The sequence below is a fragment of the Chanodichthys erythropterus genome, chromosome 13 (assembly GCF_024489055.1).
Source record: "Chanodichthys erythropterus isolate Z2021 chromosome 13, ASM2448905v1, whole genome shotgun sequence".
Lineage (NCBI taxonomy): Eukaryota > Metazoa > Chordata > Actinopteri > Cypriniformes > Xenocyprididae > Chanodichthys > Chanodichthys erythropterus.
The window spans coordinates 14,212,100-14,237,689 of NC_090233.1; the positions used below are offsets into that span (position 1 = coordinate 14,212,100).

Below are 25,590 nucleotides of genomic sequence, written 5' to 3' on the forward strand. Positions count from 1 at the left end.
TTGTCTATTATTGTTGTCTCTAATTGCATCTGGTTTTTAATTTCCCAACTATTTGGGGTTAATTTTAAGCTAGCCATATAGCAATTTTTAAACAATAATTGGTAGTTTAAATAAACTACCAATTAAAGGTTTGTCCATTTTCAACCCAACTTGGGTTGTTTTTAACCCAGCATTTTTTTAGAGTGTAAGCATGTATGTATACTAAAGCAACCAGACAACATAATTAATTACATATAAAGATGTGCTTAACCCCTACTTAAATCAACTAATTGCATTTAATATAAATTTAAACTTAACTGCGCTTAACATGGAATAAAGTGTCTGAAAACATTACATTCAGTTTGCACTTTAGTACATTCTTTAAAAGTATATTATTCCCGTAATGAGTACGTGTTTTAAAAGTGTACTTCTTTTCCACAAGAGACCAAAATAATAGACAGGAGTGTAAAAAAATAAATAATAATAATCAATGAATTTCTAAGTCACATGACATGATGATTGGTAAAGACGAATAACTTGTGTGAATCTAGTCGATTCAACTGGTGATTAAGAATGAATTATCTTTTGTTTAATTTAATTCGCTACAAGCCTAGCATGGCTAATTTATCTGGAACAAACTCCCCGACACCTTGACCGGCCAAGCTGTCGGTCTGAGCGCGTTAATTACTTGGCTTTACGACAGCGGCCGTCCTGCTCAGAAGCACTCAGCGAAATGACCCGTCCACGGCAGCGGTTCCACTCAGAGGCGTTTCTGTCTCTGCCTCCGTTCTTCATTGATCCTCCTCGTCTCCTCCCCTGCCTGATCGGAGGACCGTAATTCACCGGCCAGGTAAATTGGAACAATAAGTCAGACCATTAGTGAATTAGTTTGTTTTGAAAATCGTGCATTGATCTGAGCTCTGCTGATTGGGTTGAGGCAGGCATTTAATTATCCTGCCGAGAGTGCTGAGCTCAGACTCCTGAAGGTCAGTGTGCACGAGCCGTATGAATCTGCTGCGCTCGCTCGCGTTCGGCGGCTGTAATTGGCAGAGCGTTTGTGTGGCCGTCCAGAGAGGTGTGCGGAGCCTGCAGCGCTTTCATAATTGTGACGCGTCCTAATCTGAACGGGACAAATTGCACTACACTAGCTTTACCCTCCCCTGATTAGCTCTCCCCCGTAGTGCCGCGTGCGACATGAATACAAATCTAATATGAAGTAATATAAAACAAGAACACAGTCAGAGTCCTGCTGGTTGGCCGGTCGGACCTCAGGGGATTGAGTTTCTGTGGCAGATCGCCCAGCGTCTGCCGTTGATGCCATGGTAGAAAATCACTTTCTGGTGGAGTCTTTGTAAAAAAATGCCAGAGAAACACGATTTCAGCAGTTGTGTCCAAGATGACGCACTATACACTATGTACTTGTACTATGCCAGGGGTACTCAAGTTCAGAGGCCAAGAGGGCTGCATTTAAACCACATTAAATGCCACAAATTATAACTTGCATTTATTAAATTTACTAATGCAGTTTTTACCTACCTTTCATAGTCCTTTAATGGTTGTCCTATTTAAAGTGTAACTCAACTTTTCAAAAAATAAATAATATTTTTAATGCAAAAAAAAAAAAAAAAAATGCATTCATTCTAAGAATATGAAAAAAAAAAATAAAAAATCCAAATGCATAAAGGACAACATTATAAACTCAAGGGTGACCTATAATGCTCCTTTTCACAAGATGCAATATAAGTCCCCAGAATGTGTCTGTGAAGTTTCAGCTCAAAATCCCCCACAGATCATTTATTATAGCTTGTCAAATATTTGGATGTGAGCAAAAACACGCCATTTTTTGTGTGTGTCCCTTTAAATGCAAATGAGCTGCTGCTCCCGCCCCCTTTCCAGAAGAGGGCGGAGCTTTAACAGCTCAACAACAACAAAGCTGGAGAGTCTCACGCAGCCAAAATGAGGAAAGTGTTCAGCCTTACATTGTTCAAACCGGAGTCGACACTGATGGAGAGACTCAGGAAGAAGTTACAACTTTTAGACGTTTCTGAATGGTTAGTGGATAAATTGATGTAGTTGCTGTGGAGTTGATTCAACTCATGTTAATCTTTTGTGCAAAACTCATATGGACGCCCACTGTACATAGTGTACCTGTTTGCCAAACAGAGCCATACACACCAGGCTAACATTTATGATTGCTATCAAATGCTGTGAATGGTCTAATATTTTTTCCAAAATATTATGCAGACAGAAATGCTCCTTTTTTAGCAATTGAGCTTGCCAGGGTCAACTTGCAGGCTATCCAAGATAATGAGACTCTAAATAGTGTTCAGTGCTCGTCTGTGCAGCCAACGACAGAACAGTTAACATGTTTTGCTTAAACTGTTTCCATGGTGTAAGAATTGGTACACCGTTGACGTTTGCAAAAACAAAATGGCGGCACCATGAGTGGAAACGTGCAGATTAAGTATAATAATATTATAATAAGTTCCCCTTCCTACATCACAAGGGGAGTGAAATCTAAGTGGCCTGTTTTTTACATGCTTGCACAGAAAGGCTTGCCAAAACAAAGTTACTGGGTTGTCCTTTTTCACGTTTTTTGTGTTGATAGATGCGCCGGGAACCCGATTATAGCACTTAAACATGGAAAAAATCTGATTTTCATGTTATGTCCCCTTTAACAAGAAGTGCAACCACTTCCACACTGCAAAGTCTCATCAGGAGTGTCAACAGCATTTAAAGGTCCCGTTCTTTGTGATCCCATGTTTCAAACTTTAGTTAGTGTGTAATGTTGTTATTAGAGTATAAATAAAATCTGTAAAATTTTAAAGCTCAAAGTTCAATGCCAAGCGAGATATTTTATTTAACAGAAGTCGCCTACATCGAACGGCCAGTTTGGACTACATCCCTCTACTTCCTTCTTTAATGACATCACTAAAACAGTTTTTTGACTAATCTCCGCCCACAGGACTAGACAAAAAAGGGGGCGTGGTCTTGTTGCGCTCCCACGGAGAAGAGCAAGAGTTGCGTTTGTAGAGTGTGTTTGTCGCCATGTCGTCGAAACGCTGTTATTTTCATCCCGCAGTCCAATCACCTTTGTTTGGCCTTCCCAGGGACGCTGTACTTAGAGACCAATTGTTATAATTAGGTTTAACTCGGTTCCCGAAAATTATAATTGTGGTATCCTTACTGCAATAGTTAATGTTGGACTGCAGTGCACATAATGGCCACACGAGGGGACTATGTTTATGTGTATGGCTGTTTTCCGTATGAGGTACTCTTCTGAGTGAGTGCTAACGTTGTACATTTTCTGTCGCTGCTTGTGGAGATTAAAGAGTTCAGTCTCTCGGGAATTATTGTCTTTTGTGTTCATTCGGCACAACACCACAATAATCCACATGTAAAACTATGTGCAGCACATGTTATGGTAAGAGGCGTGACCTTTCCGGGCAAGGAGCGCTAAACTGCTGTCGAATCACAACACAGGAACCGCTGGCACAATCAGAACTCGTTACGTATTTCTGAAGGAGGGACTTTATAGAACAAGGAAGTCATCAGCCCGTTTTTATGACCGTGGAAACAGCGGTATACAGATAAGTAAATTATGTGAAAAATACTGTGTTTTTTTACACGCGAAACATGAACACATGTTATATTGCACACTATAAACACAATCAAAGCTTCAAAAAAACATGAAAAACGGGACCTTTAAATGACGCAAAAATAAAGTACCTTCGTTTTTTAATGTATGTGCACAGTCTCACGCGCAGCCTTTCGTGCACTATAAATATTCATCATTGTACAGTCTCTGCGCTTTTTCTCTCCAAAAGTTATGGTCAATAAAATGCCTTTGTAGTGTTCACATTTAAAATAGTTGCTGATATCTTCGAATCCCCTCACAGAAGCGCTTGTAATGAGGATATGTTTGTTGTTGCTTTTGTTTCTTTTCAGAGTGTGAAACAATGGCACGGTTCAGATTTGACACCTTGTGGACAAACTAAGTACTGCAAAAACAATTCAAAGCACATGTGCGAAGTGCCTGTACATTGTTCGGGCTGCAAGCTTACACTGTGTTTTCTGTGCTTTCGCGACACCTAAAAACCAAGTATATTTTGGGCGTATTATTTGCGCTACTTTTTGTAAGTTAAGTCGCCAGTTTGCCAATATGGTGCTGACATCTTGAATCCCGAGTCTGCGCAGTAGTGATCGTGAAGTGCAGCTGCGATATCAAGGCCCTGCAGAATCAGTTAATAAAGCAGAACAACTCATTATGTCATGTGAAAAACAGTTATTTTAAATGTAGAAATTAAAGCTCCAATGTACTCAGAGACGCTGTCAATCTCAGCTGTCAATCATGGCATCAAATACCTAACTAAAAACAAACTTATTTAAAGAACGAACACTTTAACTACCATTAGTGTGATAAAAACGGACAGAAACCATCTTTTGGAAAACAAATTGACGTGTAATTCAACTGTTTAGTTTGTCTCACGTCCCATTACATTACATGGAGAGGGGGCGGGGTTTATGAACTATACCGCATCCAGCCACCAGGGGCGATCAAGATGCTTTGGCTTCACTTTTCACGACTCGTGGGGCACGCTTGGTAAGGTCCCTGGTTAATTACACATCGGGACAGTGATTATTTAATTTCCAGTGACATGACATACAACGTCAGCGTACAGTGTTATAGGACGTCACCGCTGGTTTTAAACAACATGCAGGACTTACATCTATTTGATATGATTTGTTATACTGTGTAAACACATTGTTCTGTTTCATAACCTTACAACATTTAAGCTGAATATTAATTTACAGCTAGATGTGTTCACTACCTGTCTAGAAATGTGTGTTTATGCTGACATATAATGGTTTGTCTTTTCAAATCTCCTATTGTATGTCATTATAGTGAATTGGCTCATGCTTTTTGTGGTGCATTATGGGATTGTTTTAGGGAGAGTACATTCTAATGCATTGTAAGGCCTGATCAGTGCCTTGACTACTGAATTTAGACACACACCAACATTTTTTTTCTGTATCATCAGGTATTTAAAATGCACTTTTTCTTAAAAGTGCATATAGAAATGAATTTGAATAAATACATTAATTCACTTCATAGCTGTCAATAAATCATGTATTTGAGCATGATTGGAGCATTGCATTGAGCAATTAGCATCTAGGACTGGAAATGTCCAGTGCCTGCTTTTATAGTTAAAGGCATTGGTGAACATACAGTATAGATCACATTGATTGAGACTACTCAGGTTCAGACTATGCACATCGGGTTTAGAGGCCTTGGCACTGGGGTTTTGAAAACACTCTGACAGCAAACATTCAGCACAGCGTCTACAAGGGCAGTATGTGGTCTACATCGAGTGGATGGGGACTCGAGAACAAACCCAAACCCTCGACTTCCTCTCAGAGGAGTTTGTAGGCGGAAACTGTTCGATACGTCCTCACAAAGCACAATCTCTCTCGGTTCAATCCGGCAGCTCTTGGGAGCCGCAGTACAAATAGGGGACAAGCCTGCATCCCTGTGAAGTGTCAGGAACAAAGCGGAGCTCAGCCCCTATGAAGGGAAACAGCGATTGATTGAGTCCACACAAGACCTGCATTAGGAATGAGATTTCTGAATAAAGCAGTGAAGACAGGAAGCTCTGAGAGTGAATGAGACCATTTAACACGCTCAAAAAAGGGAAAAACAAGAATTAGCCGAACGAGTGCAAGAGGGTTTAATGAAGAAAAATCTAAACTCATTACTCATTATTCTTCTGAGAGCAAATTTTTAACAGTAACTCATGTTAGCATGCCAGCTCATGTTAGAAAGATGTTACTGATATGTTAAAACATGCCAGTAAAGCCATCATACAGGTTAGCAACAGGATAAACCATGTTAGAACGATGCAATGTGCTAAAACATGCTATAAACATGCCACAAACATGCCATAAATCTGCTATAACTGTGTTAAACATGCTTTGAGCATGCTGTTAAAACATGTAAACAATCTGCTAAACATGCAGAAACATGTTATCAAAAACTAAATCATGCCAGCAATGTGCTAAACCATGTTAGAAATGTGCTAAAACATTTTTAACATAAATGTGTTAAAATATGCAGCACTAATTTTAAAATAAATTTTATAAGTTTTACTGTCACAGCAAGATGGTCCTTGGTTCATGTCCGTGCTTTGGTCAAATAAGTGCATGAAAAAGACTGCAAGTATTATCATTGGCCACATCGGGTCATACAGTAAGTGGATTTGTTTAATCTCCAAACACCCATCAATAAGTGAATTCACATTGACAAAACGCGGGTCCTTCAGGCAGTGCAGAGAAAACCGTGATAGATTTATAAACAGCATGTGTCTTTCTCTGAGGGAGACGGCTAAAGCACAAGAGCAGATAATAGTATGAGTGTTTAATATGAAATATCTTGTCATACAGAGCATCAGCAGGAGGATATTCATCTTCTGAAGACGACTGGTGTTCATTGATTTTCAAGTGCAAGAAATGTATAAATCTGTAATGCGGAAATCAAGTGCGTTTACCCACTTAAGTTATTTAGCAGGCACGCTTTATTCTATGCAATGCAGAGACGGACACCCTGGGTAGTGTTTTGCATTCACAACCCATTGTGCTTCCATGATATGAAACTAGAAAAAAAATGTATAGGCCATAACTTGATGCTATCTAATGGAAATTGATTGGGTGCTGCAACGTGGGCGTTCCTTACCAGAATGAATTAGAGCTGAATGTGAGCTTGCGATGCCCAAATAGCTGTTTGACTGATTAACCAGTAGCTCCAGTGCTGCGTATACGAGACATCAGCTACAAAAGACAGTTCAGGGTGGTTGCGTCAATGATGAGACCTACCCTTTCACAAGATGTAATATAAGTCTCTGGTGTCCCCAGAATGTGTCTGTGAAGTTTCAGCTCAAAATCCCCCACAGATCATTTATTATAGCTTGTCAAATATTTGTCAAACACGCCGTTTTTGTGTGTGTCCCTTTAAATGCAAATGAGCTGCTGCTCCAGAAGAGGGCGGAGCTTTAACAGCTCAACAACAACAAAGCTGGAGAATCTCACGCAGCCAAAATGAGGAAAGTGTTCAGCCTTACATTGTTCAAACCGGAGTCGACACTGATGGAGAGACTCAGGAAGAAGTTACAACTTTTAGACGTTTCTGAATGGTTAGTGGATAAATTGATGTAGTTGCTGTGGAGTTGATTCAACTCATCCACTAGCATGTGCCGTCATGTTCATCTTTTGTGTTGAATTGACCCTCGTTTGTGAAGCAGTCCGGCGTAAAATGACGGCATGTCAACAACACTCTACTACAACAACTCTTCCTCTTCTCTAAAGCAGCCCAACATGGCCCCGCCCCCTTTGTTGCGTGTTCTCGGGGGCGGGGTTTATGCAAATTGTGAGGTTTGTGTCAGTTGTCAATAACCCAGGAAGAAGCTCGTTGTAGTCCCTACCAGCCGTTTGTTGTAGAATTCTCCCTTTGCATTGAATTTTGAGCGTTGCAACTTTGCAGATGTTGTTTATGCTCAAACAGCAACATTACACACTAACTAAAGTTAAAGTGAAATCATAATCAAGGACCCCTTTAAGAAAGCATTATGCCAAAAATAAACTTTTTTTCTTTGGAATAACATGCACTGATGAATCATGCACAACAGGACCAAGGGCATTTATTAAGAAAGCAAACTGGGTCAATTTTAGTTTTATGTGGACCTTACCCAGGTCTGTCAAGGTGACTGTATTCATTTTAAACAGCACAATAAAACATGGCATTGTAAGTATTCTGTTGACCTCCTGCCTCTGCAATGTTTTCCGTAATGCACATGCAATTTTCCCGATTAGAAAGGAAGAGGTGCATTACTTAAAGTGAGAGGATGAATAAATGATGACCCTGTTGCCCCGACAGACAATGTGGCTCTTCATGCACAATAAACATTAATCATGGCGCAAATTGCATTATTTTGCTAGACATCTAAACAGTTCCCCTGCTCGCGATGTCACAGTATTGCACTCAGTGCAGTATAAATGTGCACTGATTAATTATTATATGTTTCTACTTTTCCGTAAGCCTGCGGTGGGTTTGGCCGCGTGCCTCAGCGGTTCTCTGAGTGCCACAAGAAATATCAATACCAGACACCGTTTGTCATGGTCAGTCCTTCAGATGCTGGGATTCGTCTGATGGATGTGTTTCTTCTCGGTTAAAAGACAATTTGCATCAATTCTTGTATAGTTCAAACAACAACAAGAATTCTATAGAGGCTTATATGTGCTACACACAGTTTGTGAAAAAGAAGGACACTTTAGCATACTAAAGAGTACAGAATATGGAAATAATATACTTTAAAACCAGTACACCACAAATCAGTCTGTTCAAGTCAAACACACATGATGGCCGTCTGTACGAAATCCTGGCTTCAGCGCTCAAAGCAGGATGAGTGTTTGAGAGCTGTGGGATTGTAGTGAAAATCTGAATGTCATTAGAATAACCCTGGATGCTCTTATCGATCCAATAAAGTCCAGCAGTTATGGCTGAGATTCTCTAGGGCAGCGTGTCGTTCAGAGGTGACTATGACAGTGTGAGAGAGTGACGATTCTGTAATCATTTATGTTGTTTCAAAGCCGTATTTCTACCACCAAACACAAAAGAAGATGTTTAGGAGAATTCCCACTCAAAAAAATAAGTCATGCAGGTTTGGAACAACATGAGTGAATGATGACAGACGAGTTTTTGCACAAGTAGGTATGAAAGGAATAGTTGGATGTTTAGCCATGACAAATTGATCCTTCATTTGTAAAAAAATTCTGACGTCACAATTAAGAATATTTTCTGTAATGTGAGTCATTGTGTATTATAAATATTTCAGTATTTTTAGGGGTTCAAGTGTGTAGCGCTGAAACCCTGTTGTTATTATTACATTTTCCAAGGATCAGCATTCTCTCCTAAAAGTGATCGGGCAGACCAAACCGAAAGGCGTAGAGAAACTTTGAGGGCTGGCAGTACTCACACCGTCTACAGCAAGGCACGGCCCTATTGGCCTGACGGGGGCACTACAGCGGTCAAATGTATGAAATGGCGCATAACTTCTGACCCTTTTGGTTTAAACTCAAGTGTCTCATATCGTTGGAATCCTTGGCTCTGCAAAAGTTTGGATTTTTTTTTGAAAAACCTACTTTTGCGAACTAGTCCTAGGTTTTTGGCCAGTTCAGAACAAAACCAGTGCAGTGGGATTCTCCGGAGTCTGATTGTCAAAAATTATCAAAAAAAAAAAAAAAAAAGTTGAAATTTTGATTCACGGTCCCTAATGACCACTAAAACGTTCAAAGTGGGTGGATCCTCTTTTATGAAAATGGCTATAACTCGTGAAGAGAATGAGATATTTTCACCAAACTTGGCACACCTATGTAAGAGATCATTCTGTGGTTGTGTGAAAAAGGACGCAGTGATTGCCCAGTTGATGGCGCTATAACAGCCAAAAAACAAAAAACAAAACATAAAAATGGCTATAACTACTTCACCGTTAGTCCAATCGACTTGAAAATTGGCATGCAGTGTTTTCGTCCGAGGTGCCATGACTGTCTATGAGGACATTGACATATCTCAAAAAACATGTCTGCCATCGGCCACTGAATTTTGAGCAGCTATCAGACAAGATTAACGGAGGCCAATCGGAATGAAACTCACTCGGTCTGTTTGACTCTAGACGCCTGTGAGAAATTTGAATAAATTGGCCACCAGGGGGGCGCCTTTGCGTTTTTCGGGCCCTATTTTAACGATCTAAACGCAAAGTGTGAAGCGCACGGCGCAGGTGCACTCAGGGCGTGTCCAAATCCACTTTTGCTATTTTAACGACGGAAAAACGGTCCGTGCGCCGGGGCACATTTTTGAAATGGGTTGTCCCTATTCTCTTAATGAGTAATGGGCGTAACGTTCAATAAACCAATCAGAGTGTCATCTCCCATTCCCTTTAAGAGCGAGATGCGCTCGCGCCATGGCGGATTGCTATTTACATGGCGGAATTTGTTGGCGGAAAAGCTGAACGCTTTTAAATTCTAATACACACAATGACTATTCATCATTACATTTTTATATTTATGTAGCCTACACAATAATATTCTTTTACACTGTAATCCTTTTGTTTTTAATATTTGGCATGTTTGTGTGATGCGCATCGCTGTGTGTAATAAGCAAAGTCAACACGCACTAGGCGCAGTTTCTACCAACGCGCTCTAACAAAAAAATATTGCGCCATTGACTTTAGACTTTAGACCAGGTTTGAGGCAATGCGCCTGAACACACCTCTTTTTTAGACCACTAACTGGCGCGAATGCATTTACTAATTTAAGGACGTGGCGCTGAACGGGAAAACGCAAACGGTGCCGGACACAAACTAGCAAACACACTTGCGCTGCGCCTTGCGTCGCATTGAGCCGGGTGTATTATAGGGCCCTTCATGTGTGCTAATGATCATGTATCGTGCAATTTTCCATGCACACCCACGTAATTCGTACCACATGATAGAGCTCATTCTGAGCAACTTTCATTAAATATTGGAAATTTGTTCAAAAACCAACTTTGGCGAACTAGTCCTAGGTTTTTGGCTCAATCTCAATAACTTAAAAAGGTTTTATAACCATATATAACCATATATAACAGTCTATGATCGAGATGGTTACAGGTTTGCTAATTAAAACTCAAACTCTTTTTACACATGTGCTTAAAGGCCTTAAAGCGCCTACACCCCGTTAATTGCTGCTTGCAGCTATATTTATTATTTGATTTCCTTTCAAAGCTTGTAATACAAAACAAAGTAATCAAATACACATCAGACTTATTTTAGTAAAACTGAAATACTGTTTTAATTTTTATTAATATTTTGAATTACTTTTTATTTTTTAAATTTTCTGTTTTCATTTTAATTTTGTTGTATGTTTTTTATATTATTATTATTATTATTAAATATATCTAAATATTTGTTTTATTAGTGCATCAACTTAAAATAAAATGAAAACAAATCTTGCCTTGGCAACTAGATGAAAGAAAGTTGTTTATTTAATTTTATTTCAGTTAAAGTTTAATAACATTCAACTAAAGTGAAATAATGTTTAAAACTAAATGCTAAATTTTAAAGCTGTATCATGAATACATTAACTTTGCTGCTCTGTTTTTATTCACCTTGACTTTGTAATTACAGCTACTATCAGTGACCTTTGAAAAAACGACAGATAAAAACTACCGTACTGAACTTTACAACTGGCGTGAAGATGTCGAAGGGTTAACGTGTCTCTGTCCACGTATTTAATTTCTCTAAAATGATGCATTGTTACTTTGTGACAGGCAACCTCAGATTAGTCTGAACTAATTAGTTAAAGGAGCCCTCATTAGACGGCTCAGCTGCATATTTGTCATTGCTGCCACTGCAGGTGACACTTCCAGCAGAACTCAAAGACTCCAAGATCTTCATTCATTAAAGACTGTAAACAGCCGTACTGGAAGTGGGAAGAAATTATTTCATTGACAATTAGATAATTGCATAGAAGAGAGGATATTAATCTGCATTCAGTTGCCTGGAGCTCTTAGCATATACCTCTTAATTATTTATGTACTGTATAAAGACCTGAAAACGCCTTTAGGGTGAGGAGGATGTTTGTAAGAAGGTACCATCCATAAATTTACATGGATCATATATTATCAGATAGTATTAATAATACATTTTTTGCTTGCAGAATGCTAATTATGGAAGTATGCTTGTTATAATTAATTAATGTTTCATAAAATTTTTTTTTTTTTTTTTTTTTTTTTGAAAGGTGGGTTAGGTCAGATTTTATTAACAGTGAAAACACAAACATGTAATTAGTTTCCCAAACTACAAGCTCTTTACATTCACACTACCCTTTTAAAATGGCTACAGCAAAAGTTAACAAATAAATAGCTAAATGAAGATATTTATGAGGACAACATCTTAAACATTAAATACATTGTTGATTATTTTCCTCATATTCTTCATTGTTGCAGCTCCTCTCTTCCCAGTCTGTCAGTAACGCTCTGTTTAGTTCCTGTCTCTATGAAGCTCCTCCTTCTGAAAAGCACAATGTGCTCTGATTGGTCGGCTAGATCAGTGTGTTGTGATTGGTCATTTGGCAAATGTCCCGCCCCTTACCATAACCACCAATTTCAACACAACTCAACCAGGCCCCGCCCCTTTATTCTGTGTATGAATTGTTTAAATGAGGAATATTGTGACGTATTCGTTCCTGGAAGAAAACTACAAAACACTATAATGTATAAAAATTACTCAAATAGTGACAACAGCAGCATTTAATTAAATATTTCCCTCAAAGAAGGGAAATCTATTCATACTAAAATGTATAAAAAGGGGAGTTGCATCAGCTATAGGACTGCAAGCACAATATAATGCACACACTTCTGAGGTAAAAAGGACACTGACTGAGCTTCTGACACTGAGGACTGTTAGTTTTATTTGCTCTGTCACGTCACATGCTGTCTGATGTTCTTCATGAGGAGGAAAATGTTGTCGTTTAATATCATAGAGTTTGGGCTTCCAAAGCTGGAGGAGAAGATCTTGAGGATCATTACAGTTGAAAATGGCTCTTATCGCGACATATAAACACGCTGCTGGATAGACAGTCATAAAGAGTGCTGCTGACATATGCTGTGATATGGAAATGCAGCTCATTTTAATAGCATATACACAAGCTGGTCATGTTAAACTCGCATATATTTTGCCTTTGCAGGCGAATTTCACAGAGACAAGACCTGTGCTAAATATTGCACAAATTATATATAATAAAATATTAATAAAGTGTTTTGCAAAAAAGACACTGAAGAATATTTTTAGAACCAAAACATTTTGCAGTTTTTCCTCCAAAATGATCTTGATTCTTATTACTGTAATACAATCATTAAAATCATCCAGAAATTAAAGTCAGTACAACAAACACTACTAACTAAAAATGATGACATCTAAATTACATGGTCTTATTCAGGTCAAAATATTATTAGCATCACTGAAGCAACTTAAATACATTAATTTATACCAGCAAAATACATTTTTATAGATTAGCAATAATAAAACCATCTCGAGATTAAAGATGTTAAATTTCTAGAAAAAAGTTGAGATAAAATGTTGAGAATAAAGTCATTAAATTATGAGAAAAAAGTCGATAAATTACGAGAACAAATTCATTAAATTATGAGAAAAATGTCATTAAATTTCAAGAAAAAAGTCGAGATAAAATGCTGAGAATAAACTCTTTTAATTATGAGAATAAATTTGTTAAATTATGAGAATAAATTTGTTAAATTATGAGAAAAAAGTCGATAAATTACGAGAAAAAAGTTGTTAAATTACGAGAACAAATTCGTTAAATTATGAGAAAAATGTCATTAAATTTCGAGAAAAAAGTCGAGATAAAATGTTGAGAATAAAGTCATTAAATTATGAGAATAAATTCGTTAAATTATGAGAATAAATTTGTTAAATTATGAGAAAAATGTTGTTAAATTTCAAGAAAAATGTCAGGATAAAATGTTGAGAATAAACTCATTAAATTATGAGAAAAAAATCATTAAATTACGAGAAAAAAGTCGTTAAATTACGAGAGCAAATTCGTTAAATTATGAGAAAAATGTCGTTAAATTTTGAGAAAAAAGTCGAGATAAAATGTTGAGAATAAACTCATTAAATTATGAGAATAAATTCGTTAAATTATGAGAAAAAAGTTGTTAAATTATCAGAACAAATTTGTTAAATTATGAGAATAAAGTCATTAAATTATGAGAATAAAGTCATTAAATTACGAGAACAAACTAGTTAAATTATGAGAAAAATGTCATTAAATTTCGAGAAAAAAGTCGAGATAAAATGTTGAGAATAAAGTCATTAAATTACAAGAAAAAAGTCGTTAAATAACGAGAACAAATTTGTTAAATTATGAGAAAAATGCCGTTAAATTTAGAGGAAAAAGTCCAGATAAAATGTCGAGAATAAACTCATTAAATTACGAGAAAGAAGTAATTAAATTACGAGAAAAAAGTAATTAAATCATGAGAAAAAAGTTTTTTTTTTTTTTTTTTTTCTCGAATTAGTTCTTGTAATTTAACAACTTTTTTTCATAATTTAATGACATTATTCTCAACATTTTATCTTGACTTTTTTCACGAAATTTAATGAGTTTTTTTCTCGTAATTTAACGAGTTTATTCTCAACATTTTATCTCGACTTTTTTTTTATCAAAATTTAACAACTTTAATCTCGAGATGGTTTTATTTTTTTATTATTGCTTGGCCCTAATCCTCTTCCGTAAAATATGGCTCCTGAAGGGTTTCCACTTAATACAGTGTACCATTATCTTTACTTACAACTTAAAAATGTCTTTTTTAACATCACAGTAATGAGAACAGTCCACTTTTCTTCCATTTGGAGGTCAAGCATGATGTTGAGACAGTTTTAATACGACTGGAGTGTCTCAACATAAAGGGTGGACAGGCTTTTTTTTTTTTTTTGATTATATGGATTTTAATTAGATCTCAAGATCTTAATTAGGGTAATCACATCAAACTCACATAAATGTATGTCAAGTGCAACTAATAGAATTATAAAACACTTAATATACTGTATAACATGACTCAAAGCCTAGTGACAAACAGCAACACTCAATTCAATATTATCCTCGAAAGAAGATATAAAATGACTCTGAATATGTGAATTTTTATGGACTTATTTTTTCATCCTAAAATGTTGCCAATGCTATTTATTTTTAAAGAGGAGCTGCATCGGATATACGACCGAAAATCATTTTTTCTTGACTCAGATTCATAATTTCATGGCTTGTGTTGTTTTATAATGTTTACATCTCTGTTACAAATTCTTTTTACAGGAGCGTATTTACTCGTGTCCATCTCACTTTCATGCAGGATATCAGTTTGTACCTCTTAATTGCATCAATGAAGCTAATGCAATAAATTGATGCGCGAACGCTCGCACGGCGTTAATTAGCCAGAGGAGATGCGCTGGCGTACTGCTCCACAAACCAAACCCGTGTCACAACTCATCATATCGCTGACACTCACCCCCGCTTGAACTTATCATGACACCAATTAGTCTGAATAAAGTGAAGGCTGTACTTCCTGTTTGTAATTCATCCTCATCTGTGAAAAGGGCAGTGAGTCAGGTTAGTCTGCAAACTGGGATTTTAAAACCGCTAATACAATAAAATTTCACACTGCTATTGAAGGTTATGCCAACAAGATTAGGTTTCATACATTGGAATAACATGCCTGTGGCGACATTTCTGCAATGTGATATTATGTTGAGCCCTGCACATTTCATGACACTTTCATAGTTACTCTCTTGAGTAGGTCCTTATTTTGAATAAGTACTTACTTTGTGACTGCTAAAATATTGTATGAATGTACAATATAAAAATGTTGTTATTCTCAGTTGCATTGCATCACTGCCATTCATAAATCCTCTCTCGTGGGAGAGTGAAGTGTCCATCTTATGTAGGTCATCCAGGTACGTTTTGTCTACTCTTTTAATTCAGACATACTTCTTTTGTCACAACATACTGTTTTTCACCTACTTAGTAGAGAAGTATGCAATTTCAGATGCAGCAAATGTTTTATTACATTGGTTATTGTACGTATTGCGGCAGTTCGGAAATGAAAATTCCGTCATTAATTACTCGCCCTCATGTCGTTCCAAACCTGTAAGACTTTCGTTCATCTTTGAAACAAAAATGGAGATATTTTTGATGAAATCTAAGAGATATCGGTCCCTCCATTGACCGCTACACAGCTTTTAAACAAGTTCATAAAGAGTGAATTATGCAGTTTAGTCCAACTTTCCGAAAAGACTCGATCACTGTATATGATGAACAGACTGAATTTTGACTTTATTCACATACAAACTTTGATCAGTGAACATAAACAGAAGCTCAACCGAACCTGCTTGACGGAAGCTCTGGAAGCTCAAACGTGCTTCGTAATACAAGAATGAACCTCATTGGTCCTTGCACATCGAGCAAACATGCTTGAGCTTCTATTTACCACAAATTATGTGTGAGTTGGTGAATTATCAATGTTTATATGTGAATAAAAGCATACATTTAATCTGTTCATCATATAAAGTGATCGAGTCTCTTCAGAAAATTTGGACTAAACCGCTCATTTCATATTGATTTATATTGATCTCTTTATGAACTTTTTGAAGCAACAAAGTCATAGTTGCGCTGCTGTCAATGAAGGGAGAGAAAGCTCTCAGATTTCATCAAAAAGATCTACATTTGTGTTCTTACAGGTTTGGAACGACACAAGGGTGAGTTATTAATATAAAAGTCTTTGAGGTCTTTTATTGTGACTGGTGATTCATATCATGCAGTGTGGTAAAAGTGTTTTTAGGTCATTGTGCAAGTCTTTATTATTCGAGAACCTGCTACTGTAATCATAATTTTTTGTGAAAAGGAATAAAAGTTGTTGTTGTTTTACAACCTCCCTTTTTGATTTTAGCTGGAAACTGAAGTGATTTGTATTCGTATGCACTCAAAAAACTCTTTGAACGAACATAAAAAAATCATGGAAAGGATTTCCACATGATTAAGTTGCTTTATTTCAGCATTATGCAATTCTGTTATTCCAATTTAATGTACTTACGTTGGGTCAACTTAATTTATTAAGGTTGATTCAACTTATTTACTATGGTTGGGCACAGCTTAATTTAATAGTGTCAGCGCAACTAATTTGCAATGTTTTGGACCAACTCATTTACTCAAGTTGATCCAATCTATGCAATTTAAGTTAGCCTAACAAAAGTGCTTACTACTGAAAGAAAGCCATTTAATCACACGGAAATCCTTTCCATTATTTAATTACATTAATTCAAAGAATAGCTTTTGAGTGTTAATAAAATAAAACCTTTTTACCACACACACACAAAAAAAAAAACAAGACACTTTAAACTAACTCAAGTCAATTATGTTTACTTAGTTTTTATTAACATTAAAGGTTTATTTTTACTGTATGCAAAATCCTTGAGTTGTGAAAAAACAACTGACTAAGCAAGAATCTATGTAAAATAATTATATCCAACTTACTCAATTCAATGACAGTGGTTCCAGATGATTGAGACAAGTAAAATCCAATAGAATCAACCATGTTAAATTAACTACAATCAATTGTGTTCATTTAAAATAAAAGAAATAAAAAGCAATAAATAAATAAATATACATTGATTTTTACAATCAATTCTTCTTGTTTATTTTTGTGATTTATATAACTTTTGTGATGTTCTGTGTTAGAAATCTAGATGTGATGCTGAATTCATCCTAAAATGCCTTAACCAAAAACATGTAAAGCCTAAATTGATCATAAGTCCATTGGTGGCAATGGTTTTACAATCAACATGGGCTTACAATGCTTACATATATTTATATATAATCTATTTTTAATCTCTATAATAAAATGTATAATTCAGATTTTGATCTCCATATCCATTTACATATATTATATATATCTTCCAAGGGTTTTTTTTCCCTCCTAGGACTTTTTTCCCAGTGCTAGCACGCTGGGTTTTTCTCCTAGGGTTTTTTTTCCACCCCTGGGAGTCAGCCGACATTGGCTTAATGTAGCACCATCTTGTATATGTTGCATATTACCACGCTTGTTTGTACAGCTTATTTTTAACCACTTCCCTTTTTTTTATGTGCTTCTAATATGTAAAGCTGCTTTGAAACAATTACCAATTGTAAAAGCGCTATATAAATAAATTTGACTTGACTTGACTTGACTTGCAACCCAGAGCACTATCACAGTGATTACTTTCTTATTAAAGTAATTTGAACGAAGTATTTCCATCTTCCTAAAAACTGCTTAAAATAACAACATTCAACTCCTAGTTCAGCCCCTTTGCAAAGCATGATGGGAAGTGAAAATCCTGTTTGATTGAGTCCTGGTTGGGTTTACTTGATTGAAACATGTTATTTTAATATTAAAAACATCAAGTTAAGTCAAAGAGTAATCGTTTCAAGTCAATTTAACATGAATCAATCACATTTAAACCAGAAACCTGATACAGTGGTGTTGAATCAAAATAAGTTGTTTAAATAAAGTGAACAGCATCAAAAAAAACATTTTTTTCAGTGTGTGTTTTGAATTTTGCAATTGATTTTTTTTTTTTTGTGTGTGTTTTTTGAGCAACTGAGTTTTATAAATGATGCTCAAGTATCATTTTGCCTTCTTCCCGTTCTGCAGGTCTCCACAGAATGGAGCGAGAATGAGCAGAGAGCGGTCGAGAGTGAAGCATGAACTGGAGGCTCATTGAAGTCACTTACTTCCTGTTTATATGGGACCATATAACAGTTCAGTCTTCCCGCCAAGAGCCCTCGGCCAACGAACAGCATGTCACCAAGCAGTTTGATTGGCTCATCTCTGACCGTGGCCCTTTCCACCACTCGAAGGGGTACCTCTCCTTCATGGAAAGATTTCGCCAAGGATTCACAACCCGGTATAAAATTTATAGGTGAGTGCACTTAATAGACACTGTTTAGCGTGATAAGAGCTGAATCGCCTGTCCATATATGAAGTTTCTGCTGAAAAACGAGCGGATGGGCTTATGAAGGACTGCCCTCGGTGTGAACCTGTTTTATCATCTTATGGAGTTCAAAGCATCTCCAGCATTCAGTTCTGCCCATTCAGAGAGGGAGGATATGCGCACAATCTGATCAGCTCCTCGGTTATTGTGCTTTCAGGCTTCCCACGGTCATGAAAAACCTTAGAAATATCAGAGAATTTTAAAATAGTGGAGAAAAGCATGGGCATTTCTGAGGCGAATCTGCTTGTAGTTGTGTTCTGTTCTGAAGTATGAAATTGCATTGTGTTTATAATTTAGATTACTTTCGATAAGGTCACGTTTGTTAATGCTAGAGAATGCATGTTAGTCCATGATCCATGATGCATTGAAACGTATTGTAAAGTGTTATCAGAAACTGAAGGTTGCTCTTCGATTAGGAGATTTAATGGAGCTTGCTGCTGTTGCAAACTTTGCATCATATGCCTCTCCAGAAGGTCCTTGGGATAAATACAATGAGTGCATAGATGCCATACTGAGAAATCTTTGAGTTTGATTCGACTGCAGTCACACCTTTACCATTAAGGGACAATATTTGCCCCCTAAATTGATTTTCCAGTGCATATTTTTACATTTATGACTAACTTTATAAAATAAATAATGTTTTAAATAAAACAAAATGTTTAATAGAGAAATATGCAATGATGGTAAAACGAAGTGATACTTTTAAATATTAAACTAAAGCTGCCAGTAGGTGACAGCAAGTCACTGTTTTTATGAGTGAATCATCGAGTCATTCATTCAGTATCGAAGCTGTGAATGAATCATTGAATCACTGACTCTCACGATTCGTTCAAAGCCGCATTTGTGTGCTGTAGTTCTGCTCTGGTTTTCGTTAGAAATATTTTTTTGTTGCAAAATGGAGTAAATACTGACAGTACTGAATTTAAAATGTACGTTTTGTATTTTGACCTGACGTTTGCAGTCAGGTGGATATTTGGGTACAATTGCATTCTTGCTTGTTATCATCATTAAATGCAAGAACTCACACAAGGTATGTTTTTGTATCGAAGAAAGTTTGAGTTTTAATTGATATAAATCCACTATCTGTGTCTATTTGTTCTTCATGAGAATAAGTGCTAAATCCCCACTTTTACAAAGGTGCATTGTCGAGAACGGCGGTAATTTAGCGCGATTTAAGGCAGCAGATTCTGCATGCAATCTATCATATGCATGCTGCTTGTGTGGATACAGTCATTTTAGACTGCAAAACATGAGGTAATGTGATTAAATGTACTGGATTTACAGAATTTTGCCAGTTAGAAATACATGCTCGGTTTTAATATTATTTAAAGGTATGGTAGAGTTAAATTAACTATTCCGCATTTTGTTCGCGTACCCCCTTTTGTCACCTCACGTACCCCAGTTTGAGAAACACTGGTCTAGAGGACGAGAACAGAAATTAGTGGCACTCCTCATAATAACGCCACATGTTTGAGCATCGAGTCATTAAATTAATGACACACTCTCGAAGAGACTGTAACTCCTCAGATCTTTACCGTGTGTCATTATTGTATCTGTCTATGAAGTAACCTTCCTTCTGATTTATTCGTTTGACCATGTTACATATTCCTCCCTTGATGAAAGATTCTTCTTGGGTTTATAAAATTCACTAATCAATTGTGCAACAAGGCGGCCGAGCCTTGATTCTACAAGTATCTTCCCATTTCTTCTTCTTTTTTTCCATAGGCATTTAAAAAGGTCTTAACTTAAGAGAACCAAAACAACCTGCTCCCAGATGGATCCCAACATTGCAAACATTGCCTTTGATTCGAGCCAAAAAGAGAAAAAATCATCGTTTATGATTGATCTTTGATGAAACTACTCATCCTGAATGGTGCAATATAAAACTATTACCTTACTGTAAACAACACAGTAACAACACTACATTTTATCTAAGTGGTTTGATGATGTAGGCAGATATCATGTATATTCATGGGGGTTGAGGTCACTGTGAAGCTCTTTTTTGGCTGAAAATAGTCAAACATGCTCTTGTCATTCACGCGATTGGCCACTACTGAAGTCGAACACGTGATTGGCCGCTGCTAATGTCAGACACGTGCTTGTTAGTCACACGATTGACTGCTGCTGCTGATGTCAGACATGTGATTAGGCTTGTTTGAGACGACCTACACTAGCCTGCCACCGGCTGGCGAGATCTGTCAGTTTCAGGCGGGGGAGGATTGCAGAGACACTTCGTGCTTTCCGTAGTGTGCTGAACCGATGTCATTAAAGGCAGAAAACGTGATTTTTGCATTGATTGTAGATGAAGAAGTAGACGCGATTGAAATTCCCATGTTGTGAATATCAGATATTCAATATCAAGATTGGTTAAATACAGGAACTTGTCTTAAGAAAAAACACGTAACACACGTCGTCCTTGTCATCACAGAATCTGACCAATGAGAATAAAGTGTGTCGTCATAGAGACTTTGAGCAACTGCAGTGCCTGACCGAAGCAGCTGGTCTCGCAGTACTTTGATGGCAATAAATATCAGGCAAATTTACTAACCAGAATGCATTGCTTTTGTCAGGCGGCATCCAATCTTTGAGGCGCCGCATGAAGTCGAACAAGCCTCATGTCTGCTGCTTATGTCAGATTCGTGCTTGTTTTTCACGTGATTGATCGGCGCTGAAGTCAGAATTAGCTGAAGTTCAGATCATTTTACTGACTTGAATCTTTAAATCTCGTTCATCAAAATCAACTAATTTTGTTTATTTAATTCATTTCAGCAGAATAACATTAAAATGTTACATGTTAATGGCCAAATTCCCCAACACATGTACTTATGCGATGTTGATCACATTTTGAATAAAAAAAAAAAAAACTATTATGCAACCAAGGCCAAATTATGAGAAACAGAAAACGATTAATTCATTGGCTTCTGCTATGCCTCACCTCCCGATCTATGTTCTTTTGTCACGTCGCTAGTGTTGCTTTCGTCAATGAAAATTATGACTAAATATCATCATCAACGAACCTTTATCACGTGATGAAAATGAGACGAGATGCGACGTAAATGCTGGTCATGTGACGATGACTATAATTAAATGTATAATGCAATATTGTTGACGAATAAAAACGAGACAAAATGTGGTTTACAAAATAAAAACTATGCTAAAATGTCTCTTCATTTTCGTTAACCAACATGAGATGAGACGAAATGTTATAACGTTATTTCGTCTCGTTTAGTCGCGTTATTATTATTATTTTGCAGTATTTCTGTTTCCTGTGTCTCACTTCAGGTCTCACTGTGCAGACGCAGGTGACGTCACTTCCTCTGACATAGAGAAAGGGACCAATATGTAGGTAAATATGTAGATTTCACGTGCTCATAACTTCATGAAAAATAACACTGTATCACCACAAAATTTGAAAAAGATGAAGCTCACATGTAGGAAAGCATCACCAAAAAATAATTTTTCTCTGATCTTATTGCCTTCCTGAGTAATTCCATGTCAAATAAAAAAATGAAAAAAAAAAAAAAAAAAAAAAAAATATATATATATATATATATATATATATATATATATATATATATATATATATATATATATATATATATATATATATTATATATAATATATATTGTCTTTTATCAGCAGTTTTTCAGCATGAAAATGTCCTAATGATAATTTTTCTAAAAAAAAAAAAAAAAAAGTGTTCTGTCAAATGATACCTACCTTTTGACTCTCCTTGCTACAGTTTTGGAGTTACGAGTCTTTTGTGTTTGTCGCTCAGAAAAACAAAAAAACTCTAAAAACGCCTTCAGGTCTTAAAGGGTTAAGAGACATCTCAAGGCATTATAAGGGATTATCTATAAGGTAACAATATAATAAGATAACCTTGTTTAAAATGGGTTTGGCTAAAATAAAATTTTGCTTTTGTCTATACTACTAGATACTATATTGACTGGGTTAAATAAAATTGCATTACTAAAACTAAAATGTTAGCTTGACACAAAGACTAGACTAAAACTAAAATTAAAACAGGCCGCCAAAAACAACACTACACGTCACATCCCCACAAGCTGAAGCTATGCAGTCTGTACCGGATACTGAATTGATTAGTTGACCTCTCCAGTCTTCGGGTTTGAGTCGCTCCTTCTTTTTTCACATAACTGTACGTTGTTATTATATGTAGGTATCTTTGCTTAATCCATATAATAGGTAAACATCACTTTGATGAAGTTTAAAGCATCAACCAACTCGTCACAGTCATATTAAAGATTTGTTCAAAATGAATGAGTCGTTCATGATCGACCCATCATCACTATCGCGATAAACAGGCTCATGATTGGCCGCTATTGCAGTCAAACAAACGCGCACAGAACAAACGGATTTTAATTTCTGCACAAACCACCTAAGTGACCAATTTTGCTTCCAAAATGGCGGAGGATAATTGTGCATCCCTGTGAATGCGGCACCTGTGTTAAGGTATTGTGTTAAAAGAAGTCCTGCTGAAAAGTAATCAAAGAACGTACTGGATTATGGTTGGGATGCTAATGGACATTGCATGTACTTTTACAAGCTCTCACAGCAACTGCTGTTCTTTTCTCAAGTTCTTTTCACTGCACTTGCCTTGCAGTGGCTTCAAAAGTAAGCTTTCAAGATAATAACATAAAAAGTCACTGCAGAGGACACATACAGTATAGGACTCAGTGCATTAAAGGATAAAACAGCGTTCGGCAGTGTGGTCGCTCTAATGGTCTTAAAGTCTGCACTGAACAAGAGAGACAGTTGTGTTTTTACCTTGATGCACCAGTTCAGCTCAGGCTTCGTGATCTTTCTTACTGTGCATAGAAGTGCTGTTTGTTTTCAAATTTAATATATCGTATATTAAAATGGCTAATCATTATGCAATTAAGGGATGTAATTAAATGTTGCTGTTGCACACAGTGTGAAAATGTCCACTTCACCAAGAGATATTGCAAATAAGTGATGGCAGTGATATAGTAGTGCTGTAAGTAATGAACGCACTCCACGGAAGATTAAAATCGTGCATTAAAATGGTGTAATTCACAGCTAGCTGTGGATTATCCTGCTTATACCATGGTCATTTACCAGCATTTACAAGTTAACGCTGTTAATGATGTTTGCAGTGAAATATTTGACTGAAAGGTTAAAAATTTGTTTATTTTCGTCTAGCATTCTGCCCGCTTTAAATCAGACACAGAGGTAAAGTAGTGCGTAAGTTTACATTTATTTAAATGAATGGATTATAGCACTTATTTGAATTAATTATCGTGTGTGAATTACCTGCGTCTGTTCAGCGTCTCTTTCTATTAACAATGAAGCTGTAAGTTTAATTACTTCAAAACCAGTGATGTAACCCCTTCGTTGCGGAGAAATATGATGTAGCGATTCAGTAGCGAAGCTATTTTATCAATAAATGTCATGTGGCAGCGTTGATAACAAGCTTCTGAATGTTTCTGTGTCTGCGCAGTGCAGTCTCCGAGTGTGCATTACGCCGTTTTATTGTACACCAATCAGAATCGAGTATTCAGACAGAGCATGGTATAAGCATATTTACTGTACAGCTGTGAAACAAATGGGTAAAACATTGTCAAATTTAAAGGATCACTAAAATAAACAGTTTAATATAGTGTTTTATGCAGATGTTGTATTTCTCGCTTGTACTATACAGACACTTAGCATCTTTAATGCAATTATAGACCTGTTGCTTTCAGTGAGAAATCTTTGAATGAACGGCATGGGAATTTTATTATCATGAAGTCATATATTGGGGATTTTCAATCAGCCACAACATTTTTTTAGTTGCATTACACTATAAAATAGATATTTTTGAGTGCCTGACTCAACAACTATGCCTAAACTACCCTCTTCCCAAGCAGATAAAAGTAGTCACAGGCAAAACAAAAATTCCCTCAGTCATCTGTGCAGTAAAATGCCATTGGCTCTTGTGTGTCTCGTGACTGAACCTGTTAAGTTTCAATAAATGCTTTTTTCTTTTTTTTTTTTTTTGGACTGGGGAAGTTTTTGAATGGTAAAAAGTTTGTGCAATGAAAAACAGTGAAGCGGAAGGCTATAGATACAGAAGTGAAAATGAAATGTGTGTGTGTGTTAAAGCTTGGATACAGCCACAGTGAAATACTGGCATTGGCATTTATTCTTTCCTGATATAATTTCCTTCCGTTGCCATGAAAACGTACCTGTCAGTATCAGTGACACTTACATAAATCACCCCACACTCTCAATGTGTTACGTGTACGTGAGGATCTCGCTTCTCAGAAGCTAAATGAACATTACTACAGTGTTTTAGAGGTGAGGGACACTTGCAAAGTGCTTGTTAAAATCTAGTTTTTCTTTGTAACAGTGACTCTAGAGACTGAAAGATACCTTGTAGAAACAGCATTCAGTGGCTCCACTCTAAACCAAGTAGAAAGCTGCCTAACTTGACACTGTTCTGATGAACACCAATCCAAATCTGTCATGGAGTAGGCGATCTCAGAAAGTCTTGATCCAAGATGGCAGACAAGGAGAGAGAAATATCAGTTATAAATGTTTTTATACGTTGCATTATCACGTGTCCCATCATGTGGTTCATTTGTGTAGCATGCAGAGTTCAGTCACTTATGCGGTTCCATTTAGGATGCTGCCTTAGTAGGTTGTAGCTCTCTAGGGATTGGAACAGAGCCTGTGTAAGTTTTTGTTTTATATTTATTTCATGATATAGTTAAACAATATCGCACAAGCAAGAGTGCTGTTTTCCTGAATATCAGCACAGTTGTAATATGAGCAAGTGAAAACATGATTTTTTCCCATAGTTAAGAGAGAGTTAGTTACTTTGTTTCACAACCATGTGGTCCTTTGCAGGTGCCTGAATGATGTCACATCCTGTCACATGATATTGAATAAATGACTCGCTTATTAAGGTAGTGACATGCTGCGACCTACTGATAGTTTTAGTTTCATATTTAGAGCA

The 25,590-nt window shown here is 36.6% G+C and overlaps 1 protein-coding gene across 1 annotated transcript in view; it reads left to right on the forward strand.

Moving 5' to 3' along the window:
- The window catches only part of brinp1 (bone morphogenetic protein/retinoic acid inducible neural-specific 1), a 185,500-nt gene that overhangs the window by 27,792 nt on the left and 132,118 nt on the right, over positions 1-25,590 (forward strand). Inside the window, exon 2 of the mRNA XM_067406785.1 lies at positions 18,269-18,536. Coding sequence (XP_067262886.1) covers positions 18,319-18,536 — 218 coding nt within the window. The 5' untranslated portion in view covers positions 18,269-18,318. The remainder of the gene's footprint in view (positions 1-18,268; positions 18,537-25,590) is intronic.